Source organism: Papio anubis, chromosome 14 (assembly GCF_008728515.1).
Source record: "Papio anubis isolate 15944 chromosome 14, Panubis1.0, whole genome shotgun sequence".
In the NCBI taxonomy this organism is placed as follows: Eukaryota; Metazoa; Chordata; class Mammalia; order Primates; family Cercopithecidae; genus Papio; species Papio anubis.
Window position 1 is genome coordinate 44,117,699 of NC_044989.1, and position 15,837 is coordinate 44,133,535.

Below are 15,837 nucleotides of genomic sequence, written 5' to 3' on the forward strand. Positions count from 1 at the left end.
TTATTTTATGATTAGATGCCCTGTGATTATTTTCTTGCACTAAATTAAAAAAAAAAAAAAAAAAAAGCCTATTGATTACCATGAATACAGATAGTCCCTGACTTACGATGGGTTTCTGGGGTAGTTAATGCATTGTCAACTTAGGATGAGTTTATCCGGACTTAGCCCCATCGGTAAGTTGAGCAGCATCTGTATAATCAATGGAGTTTTGTTTGTATGTTTTTTTGAAGTATTACACTTTCAAGTACTTGATTGTAAATAACTATGGAATAGCCTTCTAGCTAACTGACTCATAAAACTGTAGCAAAATCATGATATGAAATAAAGTGGTAGACTGAGGAACAGCATAACAATTACCCCTACCATTATCAAAGAAAACTTATAGCTTTACAGCAACTAAAGCAATGTAACTTAGACAAAACTAAGACTCTCCAAATAAGAACAGCTTAGCTTTACAGAAAAATGGGGAAAGGGTATTAATTAAAGTCTACTAAAAATACAGTGGAAAGACATGATGAATTTAGTGTTCATTAATGAATAAACAATTTATAATTATTTGAAATATACAATCTAAACCACTCATTCTAAAATGGGAAAAAAGAAAAAGTTTAAAAAGCATAGTCAATAAAAATTTAAAAATACACATGCACATATAGGAAACAAAAAAGGTTTTTATACTATTTTAAAAATATAGTTTATAATAGGCTTGATAAAATTTTGTTACTGGGTGGTCATACACAGAAATAATAATAGTCTTATTAACCAAGAATATTGTCAGCTAGGGAGGATCTTCCCACAGCACGTTAAAACAGTAATAACAAAAATAAGATTTTTTTTTTTTTTTTTTTTTTTTTGAGACGGAGTCTCGCTCTGTCGCCCAGGCTGGAGTGCAGTGGCCGGATCTCGGCTCACTGCAAGCTCCGCCTCCCGGGTTCACGCCATTCTCCTGCCTCAGCCTCCCCAGTAGCTGGGACTACAGGCGCCGCCACCACGCCCGGCTCATTTTTTGTATTTTTAGTAGAGACGGGGTTTCACCATGTCAGCCAGGATGATCTCGATCTCCTGACCTCGTGATCCGCCTGTCTCGGCCTCCCAAAGTGCGGGGATTACAGGCGTGAGCCACCGCGCCCGGCCTCAAAAATAAGATTAATGATGGTGACGACAGTAACTCAAACTTATTGAGCATTTACTACATACCAGGCACAGCAGTTTAAACCGCTACTCTCACAACTACCCTTCCGAGACAAGTACCAATTTTACAGATGAGACACCTGGGCACAGAGATTAGTTTGCCCAAGGTAAGGTCATATTTTTAAACAAGACTCGAAGATTCCAACGATCCCAGAGCTTCCATCTACGAGTGCATGTGTGCACCAGAGAGCAGAAGGGTGGGGAGAACAGACCATTTCATGTCTGTCCAAAGATAGCACAGGACCTTGTGACCTAAATCCTATTCTCATATAAGGCTTGCCTTCTGTACAGTTAATGACTTCAGGGACACCAAAAATGATACCCATCCACATCCCTCACCCCAGGTCCTTTCCCACTGTCACCTAATTCCAACATTTACACACTCACTAGTGATACTGATTACACTGTACAAGTGCCACGTATCAGCTATTAATATTCACCAACAGTAAAATTTAATCGGCTTTATTTTTTCTTCCTATTTTAGATGGGGTTGAGAAAAAGAAACCTAAAACAGAGAAAGGCAGAAGAACAGAAGGGGACTTTTAAAAATTAAGAGCTCTCATCAGCCATGGAGCAAAATAAGTGCAAACACCACTCCTGTCCTCACTGATGATCATTTTACTCCAACAACAGGTTTGTGGTGATATGCTCAGGAAGGGGGGTGGGGTGGGGGTGGAAGAGGTAGTGCCGCAACAGTGGGTTCGAGGCTCCTGCTCTCAGGCAACCTCCAGTTGAGCTGAACAGCTCAGAAGAGTAGATGATAAATGATACCATGTCCTTTCCTGTAGCTTACACAGGGCACCTAACATAAAAATAAAGGGTACCAATCAAGCTGAAGAAATCTGGGTCAGATTCAGCTGAAAAATGAATCTCTGAAATCAGAAAAGTGTTTTGTTCTTATCTCCATGTCTACAGAAACAAAAGCTATTTAAGACAATGAGCTTATTTATATGGCGAGCAAGTTTAACTTTTCATTGTTTTAAAATTGTTTATCATTTTATTACATAAAATACTAACAGGACATAAAGTCATTTTTTGGGGGGCCAGGGGAAGGATTTCGCTCTTGCCCAGGCTGAGTGCAGTGGCACCATCATGGGTCATGGCAGCCTCAACCTCCTGGGCTTAAACGATTCTCCCACCTCTGCCTCCTAAGTAGCTGGAACTACAGGCGCATGCCACCATGCCTGGCTATTTAAAAATTTTTTGTAGAGACCAGGTCTCGCTACATTGCCCAGGCTGGTCTTGAACTCCTGGACTCAAGCAATCCTCCTGCCACGGCCTCCCAAAATGCTGGGATTACAGGTGTGAGCCACTGCGCCTAGCCACAAAAGTCTGGGCACAAAAAGTGTTTTCTATTCACTTACATATTCAGTACTAATCAATTAGGAAGATAGCTAAAGACCAGTACATTTAGGTATTATAAGCAACATTAAAGTTGCACAATTAAACAACAAGTTCCTCTCAAGGATGTGAAATTATGTGATAAACATGCAGGACGGGCACGGTGGCTCATGCCTGTAATCCCAGCACTTTGGGAGGCCAAGGCGGGAGAATCATTTGAGGTCCGGAGTTCAAGACCAGCCTGGCCAACATGGTGAAACCCCGTCTCTACTGAAAATACAAAAATTAGTTGGGCATGGTGGCAGGCGCCTGTAATCCCAGCTACTCAGGAGGCTGAGGTGGGAGAATCGCTTGAACCCAGGAGGCGGAGGTTGCAGTGAGCCATCCCACCACTGTACTCTAGTCTGGGCAACAGAATGAGACCCTATCTCAAAAAAACCCAAAAAAACCAAAAAACCAAAAACCAAAACAAAACCCTAAAACAAAACAAAACCAAAACATGCAATGAGGAATAACACCATTATTACAGAGAGAGGAAACAATGAGGTTACACTTCCAGAGCTTTTTCAACCTTCCTTAGAGATCTCCTAAGTGGGTTTTGTTGTATTGGCAAAACTGCAGTATCACTGTATTCATTCAAATTCAAATGTAAATCTTGAAGTGGAAAGTTACTTACCTAAATTTAAGAGATTCATCATAGTCCCCCTTGGGAGATCATTCGTAAGACCTCCATATCCAATTTCATCCCCTTGAAAACTCTTAAACAGCCTCTACCAAACCAATGGCCCCCACCCTAATCCTCCCCAAAGTCATGTCCACATCTTTCATTCTCTTAACATTAATTTGAAAACCTAAACTTCAAACAAACACTGTATTTTATTGCTGTTTGTGTTATGAACTATTTAAAAAGTATTAGATTAAGTTTTAAAAATCAATATTATAATCATTTGGTGCACAATCCCACACATTTAACACTCAATTTAACTCATTTGCTATCTCACACACAACCAACACAATATGCAAGAAACAACTGCTGGGAATTGTTTCAGATGCTCTAAAGTATGTTAATTTCCAAAGCAAAATGACTTGTGCTGTGAATTTTAACGCACTTGAAAGCCTGTACTTTCTCTCGTTCTGGAACACAAATTTTGCATGTCTGAAGAGCTGTGATTCATCTTAAGAAAACCCATCTTGTGTTAAATGGAATGGAAACTGGACTAAGTGGTCAAATGACAAGTACATTCATATTCAAGCTGTATTATAAATGCATGTACAGTAATTTACGTCTCTCAGCTACCACAAAAGGCTCTTGATAAGCAGGTAATTTGCTAAATGGACTCCTTTATCCAAGTATTCGAAGGGCGTTACAAGAAAAATCTGCAGAGGCATTAATGTGACGTAAAGGTCAAGCATTGTGACATACCTTTCAAATAATCCCGCCTAACTTGCGTTATGATGAGGAGGCTGTTGGCAGCATCGTTCAGTGTGAAGCCCTTGATGTGGGTCTCCGCGCTAAAAGAAGCAGACATTTAGAAAGGAATTACTGACATGCTTCTGATACGATAATAAATGGTTGAGCACCAAGGTGAAATTATAAAAACTACTGTTCGTATGTTAAAAATATTGCTGCAAAATATCGACCTGGAGACAGCTTTTGTGTTATCCTGTCAATGGTTATAGAAGGATAATTTTTTTTTGCATTCTGACAGATGACAAAGTTGGAAATGAGCAACAAAAGAAACAAAGTACAAGATTTTTTTTAAACAATCGGTTCAGATTCTTGAATGCTGACATATTAGATGACTAAAATAACTGCGTGCCCCGCATTGTTCTGCCGTATCCTAAGCTGGATACTTTTTTTTTCTACATTCACAGTAATTATAAAATGTAAAACTCTTCTTCCAGAAACAAAAATGAAGATTTATTTTCAGCACCGTACATTTTAAATATAAACTAAAGCAGATTACTAACACTGTATCATTTGGTCAATTAATTTTCAAATTTCTGCCATCTAGATTCATACAGTTTTTGAAGCCGAACATACTACAGAACTCAAACTATTGGTACTTTAAAATTAAAAATTTCACACAACCATCTTGCCCTAGCCTTAAGTTTGAAATGAAACACCAACTTTTAAAACTCAAGAGCAAAAAATCACTTGACTTTTCAATAAAACCTACAGGATTAAAAAAAGCAAAATGAAACAACAAAAGCAAACAGGAAACCCCAAAACCTAGCTGAAGATTTCTGTTTGCTACACTGTTTGTGCATCTCCTGCGATGAAATTTCAGCATCCTTAATGCTCCCAGAGTTCATCTCTGGATTAGAAAATCTAAACAGGTCAAAAGGAACAAAAGCAATTGCTGCCATTTGCCTTATCGAGCTCAGTGATGACCTTGCTGCCAACAACAGCATGCCCTGCCAACATGGACATATAAGCTGGGCAGATTGCAACGAAAGCGGGGTCACTGCTAAATTATTCTCATCAATCCCAAGAAAATCCCCCAGAGACACTATGACATGCCCATCCTCTCAGTCACTTTCAGCCTCTAAGGTCCACCCCCTACAGTCCCTGGACACGGGATTTTCTTATTCCTCTGACCAATCCTCTTAATCCCACCAAAGCACCCATTGCTCAGTTTGACTTTTCTCCTTTGTCCCATCTGTCAAAGCTCTTAAGTCAACAACTCATGCATGAGACTACGAATTGCACAAAGGATTTACTTTCTCAATCTTTAGCATGATTAAATAAAAATTAGACACTATTAAAAGCTCACTTCTAATATTATTACATGTATTATACCATATTAACTTAAAAATATTCACCTACAATCCATTAAAACCACAAGGTAACGAAACTTCTCTTTTAACTGACACTAAGTATGAACTACAAACCTTTCAAAAACCTCAAAGCCTATAACGTTCTTTTTCAATAATCTCTTCCTGTCTCAAGTTGCCTGCTCATTACAAATATGAAAGTGGAGATAAATATCAGAAGAAACCCCAGATCTATTCTATAGTAATGTATCCTACATATGTAGAAACTGATCAATTACAACCAAAACAGATTCCAAAGTGGCAAAAAGAGAAAAGTTTTAAAAAGTTGCGGGTAGAGATCTTTGCATTGGAATCATTTATACGATATAATAAAAGACATTAACTTTTGACTCCTAATTTTGATCTTTCAAAATTAAAACTCGAAAAAATCGAGTCCAGAGTTGTCAAATCAAACCTTCTGTGATGATGGGAATACTCTTCACTTGTGTTGTCCAACACAGTTAGCCACTAGCCACATGGCTACTCTGATGAAGAAACAGAAATCTTAATTATATTTTAACTAATTTAAATTTAAGCAGTCACATAGGACTAGTGGTTACTGAACTGGATAGCAGAGAATTCCAGACATTTTATTTTTAGAACTGTCAAAATGAAGGGAAAAAAATTATAGGGGAAAAAGAGTACCCCTCTTTCAATTTACAATCAACTGCAAAAATTAAACTATCTTAACCAAAGAAGACAGTATTATAGGGAAACTTTCACATTGGACATTTCAGAGAATTTATTGCTCTGAAACGACAGCATTTCAAATTTAAGACTTTTGTTGCCTTATGGTTTTAATGGATTTTAGGTAACATTTTAAAGTAAATATGGTATAATACATGTAATATAGGCATGAGAAGTGAGCTTTCGTGTAAGCAATGACTGTGCTTACATAACATGCACAAAGGACATTAGTTGGTGATTATATTATTTAGGATAACAAAAACTGGCCAATTCAATAAAAATCATCAGTGACAGACACAGCATTATTTCCAAACAGAATGATACAGGAAGCCAAGAGGAATGAGAGAAAATCAAGTTCTACTCTCAAAAGATAAAGTAGGGTTGTTGTTACATGATTCCTAAAGTCCCTAAGAATATGTTTTAATGTTAGCAGAGATATAAAACAAGTTTATATCCCCTACTGCTCTTTGAATAAGTGGTTTCCCTCCCTTGAAAGCATTTACTACAGATAAATTATTTTGAACCATGAGGAAACTAAAAAATGAAAGAAAGTTGGTTTATTGAACATTTTTAAAAGGCAGCAGTTACTATTACTTTTGAGGTTTCATGGCTTATTGGGAAGGTTAAATGACTTTGTAAATAAAGTTGAAATCTTATTAGACGTCAAGTATATCTGTAACATATTAGATGACAACAAAGGCAAAATAAAAATGACACTATGGCTTTTTTTTTTTTCCTCTGTCACTCAGGCTGGAATGCAGTGGCACAATCTTGGCTAACTGCAACCTCTGCCTCCTGGGTTCAAGTCGTTTTCCTGCCTCAGCCTCCTGAGTAACTGGGATTACAGGCATGCGCCACCACGCCTCACTAATTGTTCCTATTTTTAGTAGAGACAGGGTTTCACCAAGTTGGCCAGGCTGGTCTCGAAATCCTGACCTCAACTGATCCACCTGCCTTGATCTCCCAAAGCGCTGGGATTATACCCGTTAGCCACTGAGCCACCATGCTCCACCAAAACCATGGCTCTTAAGGTTGACCAAGTGACATTACATAGAAAACTGTAACAACAGATAGCTATGGATCCAGAGTAAGACTGCCCGAATAATACTAGAGCGGTACTGCCATTTGCTACAGTAGCTCATTTGGCCACCATATTATAATAAAGTTGCCTATAAAAAAGCAACAATTGTTTTTCACTCTGATCACTGACACAGAATGGGAATGGGAAGAGAGGACCTAGTTGGCAATAAACAGGAACTGAATCCACAAAATATCTCTTGAAATACCTCAAGTAACATAGTTGGATAATTAGTAACTTGAACTTTCACTTCTGAATTTTCAGTCCAGCATTATTTTTTAAAGTACTCAACAATTTAAGCCATGAAACAATTCTACATAGTCAGATATAACATTTTATTGGTTCAAGGGAGAGGACATGCATCCAAAGCCCAGACTGACTTCAGGCTTTGGATCTTGGGTTCTCTTGGGTGCATACAGATGCATGGGGGAAGGCAACTCCCAAATAACCCTGGTAGATAACACAGCTAAAAGAAAAGTCTCACTTGTATATCAAACTAAGAAGCAGAGCATGATGGCGGATGCCAAGGACTGGGAGGAAGGGAAATGAGATAATGGTTAAAGTACAGTTTCAGTTATGGAAGATAAGTTAAGTTCTAGAGCTCTATACAGCTTAGTGCCAACAGCTAACAATATTGTATTTATACTGAAAATTGCTAAGAGGAAAGATCACAAGTGTGTTCTCTCACACACAAAACCCAATAAATAATAATAATATTGAGGGTGGGAAGAAACTCTGGAAGGGGAAGGATATGTTTGTGACCCTGAAGTGGGAAATGGTTCCAAGGGTGTACACTTATCCCCTAACTCACTGAGATAGATACATTAAATATATATCTTTTTACATGTCAATCATACCTCAAGAAGGCTTCATGAAGATCTAGAGAAGAAGGGAAGAAGATAAACCTTGGCAATCATTAAAAAATCAGGAAACAACAGGTGCTGGAGAGGATGTGGAGAAATAGTAACACTTTTACACTGTTGGTGGGACTGTAAACTAGTTCAACCATTGTGGAAAACAGTGTGGCAATTCCTCAAGGATCTAGAACTAGAAATATCATTTGACCCAGCCATCCCATTACTGGGGATATACCCAAAGGATTATAAGTCATGCTACTATAGAGACACATGCACATGTATGTTTATTGCGGCACTATTCACAATAGCAAAGACTTGGAATCAACCCAAATGTCCATCAGTGACAGACTGGATTAAGAAAATGTGGCACATATACACCATGGAATACTATGCAGCCATAAAAAAGGATGAGTTCGTGTCATTTGTAGGGACATGGATGCAGCTGAAAACCATCATTCTCAGCAAACTATCGCAAGAACAGAAAACCAAATACCACATGTTTTCACTCATAGGTGGGAATTGAACAATGAGATCACTTAAACACAGGAAGGGGAACATCACACACCGGGTCCTATTGTGGGGAGGGGGGAGGGATAGCATTAAGAGATATACCTAATGTAAATGACAAGTTAATGGGTGCAGCACGCCAACATGGCTCATGTATACATATGTAACAAACCTGCATGTTGTGCACATGTATCCTAGAACTTAAAGGGAAAAAAAAAAGATAAACCTATATTTTACAGGTTGTAAATTTAAGGCAAATAGAAGTCATGCTTACAACTATCTTCCAGGTCAGCGGTTTCAACCTTGGTAGATCAAGATCTATGGGAGGACTATAGTAAGAAATGACGTTTTACATGACAACCCAATCCACAGATACACACACACACACGCATAACTGAAAGCAACTTTTCATGAAATAATATCTTTACTACAGAAGTACTCTGAAATAGTCTATACTATTTCATTAATACAATGTTGGTTCTGTCCCACTTAATAGATGTCATGACCCACTAATTGGCTGCAACTGCCGTTTTGAAACTACTCTAGACCAGTGGTCTTCAATGAGCGGCATGTACACTGTATGAACACTCTAGGGTGAGGCAAGAAAACCTTTACATCTCTCTCTCTTTTACTTTTTTTTTTTTTTGAGACAGAGTCTCGCTCTGTTGCCTAGGCTGGAGTGCAGTGGCGCAATCTTGGGTTCACTGCAACCTCTGCCACCCAGGTTCAAACGATTCTCCTGCCTCAGCTTCCCAAGTGGCTCGGATTACAGGCGCCCGCCACCACACCAGGCTAATTTTTATATTCTTAGTAGAGACAGGGTTTTACCATGTTGGCCCGGGCTGGTCTCGAACTCCTGACCTCAAGTGATCCTTCAGCCTTAGCCTCCCAAAGTGCTGGGATTACAGGCATGAGCCAACGTGCCTGGGCTTAAATCTCTTTTTAAAAATTTCATCTTATGAAGATTTTCTATTTTGAGTATGTTTTATAATATAGTTACATGTGATATATCAAGTACAATTTGTTATTAATCATACGCGATCAAAATGTTTAAGACATGATTCTTCAATCACCTGGGGTATGGAGTAAAATGTACATTCTCAGACCCCACACCAAATTGGCTGAATCAGAGTCTTTGTGGTGAGCTGTGAGGAAATCTTTTTATGCTACCAGAATAAGGATCACTGTTCTAGAACAAACCCAATGAAAATGAAAAAGAAAAAGAAAAAAAAATTAAAACCTGTACTTTTAGAAAGTATTTCAGAGGTCTTCATGACCAAACTCAAAATCTAACTTTTTTAAGTTTTCTGTCTTTGCTTCTATCTCATCACTTAATCATACTTAATTCTCAACACAAAATGTTTCTCTTTTTTCTAGCTCTCCTTCATTATCATGGAGAGGGTTGGCATGGAGAGTTTCATAATTTTCTGAGGAAAGTAATTTTAGGTGATCCACACCCTTGACCTATGACAGGATACTGCTCAATGTCAAATTTTCCAAGTCACTAATTAAGGGTATATTGAGTGTTCTAGAGATATAGATATAATTTGATTAGGAATTGAGAAAACACACAAATGACACACAGAGTACATTGAAAACCCGACAGTCCTAGTGCAACTGTCTTGTATCAAGACATACAAATGATGATTCAAGACCACACATACACACAGACAAGTACAGTCATATAGAACACGTTTTTCAATACTAAAACACAGACAGTAACTACAGCCTATGATGCATAACTTTAGCAACACTAGGACACTGCCAGGTTTTCTTGTGATGTGAAAGGATGGCAGGCATCCATTTTCTCCTTAGGATTCTAATATTCTAAAAGTGTTGTGGACTTAAAAATTTTTTCGGATTATTCCTTTTCTTTTCTTCTTTTCTTTTTTGAGACAGGGTCTCCCTTTTGTCACCCAGGCTGGAGTGCAGTGGCGCAATCTCAGCTCACTGCAGCCTCCACCTCCTGGGTTCAAGTGATATTCCTGTCCCAGCCTCTTGAGTAGCTGGGATTACAGGCAAACGCCACCATGCCCAGCTAATTTTTGTATTTTTAGTAGACACGGGGTTGCACCATGTTGGTCAGGCTGGTCTCAAACTCCTGACCTCAGGTGATCCACCCACCTCGGCCTCCCGAACTTGTGGGATTACGGGCATGAGCCACCTCGCCCAGTCAGATTATTTTTCTTTTTAATTAAAAAACACGAAAGGAGGGGGAAACACAAATAAAATGTGTTCAGTACCTATGTTTTTTCTACTTCACACTACCTTCTTCAACACCTAGAAGAAATCTTTAGTATTAAGTAATATTATCATACACTCATCATACAGAAGAAAACTAATGATCAGAGATGGCAGGTAATTTTCCCAAGGTCACAGAACTTTCAAGTAAGATTCAAATCTTTGTCTAAGTTCAAAGTCCATGGTGTCTTTGTTTTCTCAGGCTACTCCCCCCACAAAAGGTACAGGGATTTAGTTGCTGAACAAGAAACAGAATATAATAAAATTACTTTTCTGTGCATGGATATCTTAAATGAATCGTGATGGAACATTAAGCAAAATGTACTACATTGTGTATGGCCAGTAATGGTTTTTTTTTTTTTTTAAGGTGAAAAAACCCTGATAAAATTAGTTAACCATTTCATATGATTTTTATGGGTAGCTGAGGCCAATCAAGCAATTGCACTACACAGCACATTATTATTATTATTGGCTAATGGTAGCCAATATTCTTTTTTAAACAAGAGGTTTAATAAATGGACTAATACTTACAATGCTTTCACTTCCACTGCTTGTGTAAAATACCCTTTTGACAGCAGTAATTTAATGAGATCACTATAGGTTTCAGCATTAAATACAACGTTTTGCTGTTTTGCTTTCAGGAAAATACCATATGCCTCTATGAGAGAAAACAGACAAAAAATAAATGAGATGACATTATTCTGAAATGCCAAAAGGATGGAAAAAATACTGAAACAAAGACCTAAATCCAAATATTTCTGCTTTTTAATACCAACCCACTGTTGCCACTCTATAGAGAGACACACTGACGTAATTCTTCAAGTATTTTAAAGACAAAGCTACAGTTTTGGAAATTACAACTTAATCCGAATGGATGGTGCCTGAAGGGGTTTCCTCTTAAAATGATTTCTCATACGAGCTTTCTTAAGTTGATAAATTATTTTCCTTCTAATAAAAATGAGAAACAGCTCTTCTGAATTTATGAAAAGATGATACTAGTTTCAAAATAAATCGCAAAATGTGTGTTAAAGTCCAAATAAACCAGAGGTATAATTTAGATTGAGGGGAGCAAAAGATTCATTTTAAAGCAATCTTTAATCTATAAGTGGGTGGTTACAATGGTTAACATTTCAACACAATAGCACTAAAGAGAATATAGCCTATAATTCTAAAATTAGGAGATCACATTATTTGGCTACGACAGGACTTATACAAAAACATACAATTTTCAAATATACAGATATCTAACAAGTAAACTAAGCAACATTTGTTTGACTGATTAACAGTTTTATTTCACTTGTTCACAATAACTGTCAGTGAATGAAAAGATGTTACCAAAAGAGAAGTAACTACACTTTTCAGTCACTTACTTTTCTGAAATAAAATTGCCTGGCTATAAACAGCCAACTGAAACTACAATCTACTCCCTTCTGTGTATAAACAAATCACAATAAAGATGGGGCATAACTGAACTATCACGTATGGCCTACGTGATAGTTCTACGAATATAGGGCTCAATGTAAGGAAATATAAAACTTCTAATTAAGACGGAACATGATATTATTTAATGTTCAGAAGAACATTTTAAGCTACTTTAGAAGTTTCTGAACATGCAAAAATTGCCATGCTTCTATGTATGAGTTAGGGGATGTGTGCATTAGCCCCTTAATTAAACTTAAGTGGCACTGTCAAAAGAAATATTTATCCCTTTAAGCTAAATTTGGAGAAAAAAAATATGACAACATTTATATTTGCATCTTAACTAAGGAGAACAGTTTGGGCAAGTGAAAGTAACAATGGCACAAGTTTATCACATTTCAAGTAAGTCTTCCATAGAACAGTCCCTGTTAGTCATTAAATTTCCAAGTGCCTTACACTAGATTTCTATGGTTGCGAACAACTGTATATTCCAGGACACTGGCAAAAAACAGAAAATAAAAACATGCTAATATGCAAGAAGAAACTCCAGTATCATTTCCATCAGATACCTAGTCTATTCGGTGTATTTCACTTTTCTGAAATGGGAGAAAATGACATATCTTCATTCGAGTACCAGTATCAATGCATCACAAATTTAAGAAAGTTTTATTTACTTATTAAAGTCACAGAACAGCTCTGCTAAATAAAATATTTAAACCACGACACACAATAAGATGACTGCAATAAAATCTGCCATTCAATACCCAATGCTTTTTAGGGGGCTAAAAACTTAAGATGCAATATAATTATTGTCAACTTCCTAACAATCACACATAATATTTCACTTATTTGGAAACTCTTGTTGTTTTCTAAAATTGTGGTCTTCACATTAACTTGGTGTGGTTGAGTATATTAGTCCCTATTAGTTTTTTTTTTTAATTAGCATTTTACTATACCAAACCCATTCACCATACGTTTGTTTCTGATGTGACAATCATGAGACGCCTTTAAGTAGACTGAACTACCAGAAAAGTGTTAATGTAATCATTCAATTTTCAAAGCATTCACATTTCACTAAACATTCGAATCCTGAGATTATGGCCGGGCACAGTGGTTCACACCTGTAATCCCGGCACTTCGGGAGGCCAAGGTAGGAGGATCACTTGAGGTAAGGAGTTCGAGACCAGCCTGGACAACATGGTGAAACCTGGTATATACCAAAAATACAAAAATTTGCTGGGGGGCACCTGTAATCCCAGCTACTTGGGAGGCTGAGGCTGAAGAATTGCTTGAACCCAGGAGACAGAGGTTGCAGTGAGCTGAGATTGCACTACTGCACTCTATCCTGGGTGACAGACCAACATTCTACCCCCCGCCCCCCCCCCCCCAAAAAAAGAATTAACAGGATGAAACCAATTAGATAAATGAAAATTCCAGAATAGAGGTAGCTCTACATTTATAATATGCACTGCATTGTATTTAACTACTTTGTATTTAACTACATTGTATTTAACTACTTAAATTTGTTTTCACTAACTATTCATTTTGGTCAAATCAAAGCTTCACCAGAGGACGGGCTTGGTGGTGGCTCACACCTATAATCCCAGCACTCTGGGAGGCTAGGCGGGCGGATCACTTGAGGTAAGGAGTTTGAGACTAGCCTGGCCAATATGGTGAATCCCCATCTCCACTAAAAATACAAAAGAAAAAAAAAAGCCGGACATAGTGGTGGGTGCCTATAATCCCAGCTACTTGAGAGGCTGAGGCAGGAGAATCACTTGAGCCTGGAAGGCAGAGGTTGTGCCACTGCACTCCAGCCTGGGCAACAGAGTGAGACTCTGTTTCACAAAAAAAAAAAAAAAAAAACCAAAAACACTTCACCAGAACATTTACATAGTATTGATCAAGCTTAATCTTATACTTCACTTTCAAAGATGCATAGCATGTACTGAAACATATACAGACTGAATAGACTGGTGCACACCTGTAGTCCCAGCTACTTGGGAGGCTGAGACAGGAGAATCATTTGAACCCGGGAGGTGGAGGTTGCAGTGAGCCGAGGATGCACCACTGCTCTCCAGCCTGGGTGACAGAGCAAGACTCCGTCTCAAAAAGAAAAGAAAATGACTCAGAATGAATAAAAAGTTATACTACAGAGGTAACTGAGGAGGCATAAGAACTTAGCTTATTTTTACTTCATACATTTTACATCACTGCCACAATTTTTTTTTTTTTTCCTGATAGGGTCTCACTCAATCACCTAGGTGCAATCATGGCTCAATGCAGCTTCAACCTCCTGAGTAGCCGGGACTATAGGCCTGTGCCACCAAGCCAGGCTAATCTGTGTATTTTCTGGAGAGATGGGATACCACCAAGTTGCATAGGCAGGTCTCAAACTCCTGGGCTCAAGTGATCTGCCCACGTTGGCCTCCCAAGCCTGTAAGCCTAGCCAAGCCTTCTAGTTAAGTTAGGAAATGAAGAAGTTCCATAAATGTCTACATTGGTTCCTTTCTAATAAACAAACCTCAAAACTATCAATACTAAAATTTAAAAAAAGAATTCTGTTGTATTTATTTCCTTAATGGTAAACTATCATAAACCATCCTTGAAATCCACCCTAAAACTGAAGGAATCATTCTATGGAAAGCTAGAATGAAAAGAAATTAATAAAAGTAAAGAAAATAAGAGTAATATATGCTTCTGGAACAGTATAAGAAGTCTAAGTGAAAACATAAAATTCAACTTGCAAGCTCCTATCAGAGGGTTAAAGATGGTCAAACAAAATTTAAAGTAGGCATTAAGAGAGGTGAAGATATCTTCAGGAAAACTTAATACTAGAGAAAGGGAAGAAAATCAAGAAGCAGACCTCTAACCTCGAGATACTGCTGGATCACGTCAATACACACTAGTATAGTAATTAGTCCCTTAATCATTTTTTGTTTTCAAGTTATAATATTTGCCACAATGCTATTTTCAAAAAAATATTTTTAATAAAAATGTATGCCAATAATGGCATTTATTATGAAAAATTTCAAATGTACAGAAAAGTACGAAGAATAGTACAGGTTGGGGGTGGTGGCTCACACCAGTAATCCCAGCACTTTGTGAGGCCGAGGTGAGAGGACCACTTGAGCTTAGGAGTTTAAGACCAGCCTGGGCAACATAGCAAGACCTCGTCACTACAAAAATTGGCTGAGTGTGGTGGTGTGTGCCTATGGTCCCAGCTACTTGGGAAGCTGAGGCAGGAGAACTGCTTGAGCCCAGGAGGTGGGGGCTGCAATGAACCATGATTGCAAACCACTGCACTCCAGCCTGGGTGACAGAGTGAGACCTGTCTCCAGAAAAAAAAAAAAAAAAAAAGAATAGTATAATGAATCTCACCTTCCATATATCCATCACTTATATCTAACAATTAACGTTTTATCAGATTTGCTTTTTTTTTGTTTGTTTGTTTTCTTGAGACGGAGTCTCACTCTGTTGCTAGGCTAGAGTGCAGTGGTACAATCTTGGCTCACTGCAACCTCTGTCTCCCAGGTTCAGGCGATTCTCCTGCCTCAGCCTCCCAAGTAGCTGGGACTACAGGCATGCACCAACACGCCCGGCTAATTTTTGTATTTCTAGTAGAGATGGGGTTTCACCATGTTGGCCAGGATGGTCTCGATCTCTTGACCTTGTGATCTGCCCACCTCAGCCTCCCAA

General features: G+C 38.2%; 1 protein-coding gene across 1 annotated transcript in view; it reads right to left on the bottom strand.

Annotated features, from left to right (window-relative positions):
- The window catches only part of LRPPRC (leucine rich pentatricopeptide repeat containing), a 119,290-nt gene that overhangs the window by 14,868 nt on the left and 88,585 nt on the right, over positions 1 to 15,837 (bottom strand). The window contains exons 30-31 of the mRNA XM_003908571.4: positions 11,251 to 11,377; positions 3,956 to 4,044 (exon numbers count right to left, since the gene is read on the bottom strand). Of these exons, the coding sequence (XP_003908620.3) occupies positions 3,956 to 4,044; positions 11,251 to 11,377 (216 nt within the window). The remainder of the gene's footprint in view (positions 1 to 3,955; positions 4,045 to 11,250; positions 11,378 to 15,837) is intronic.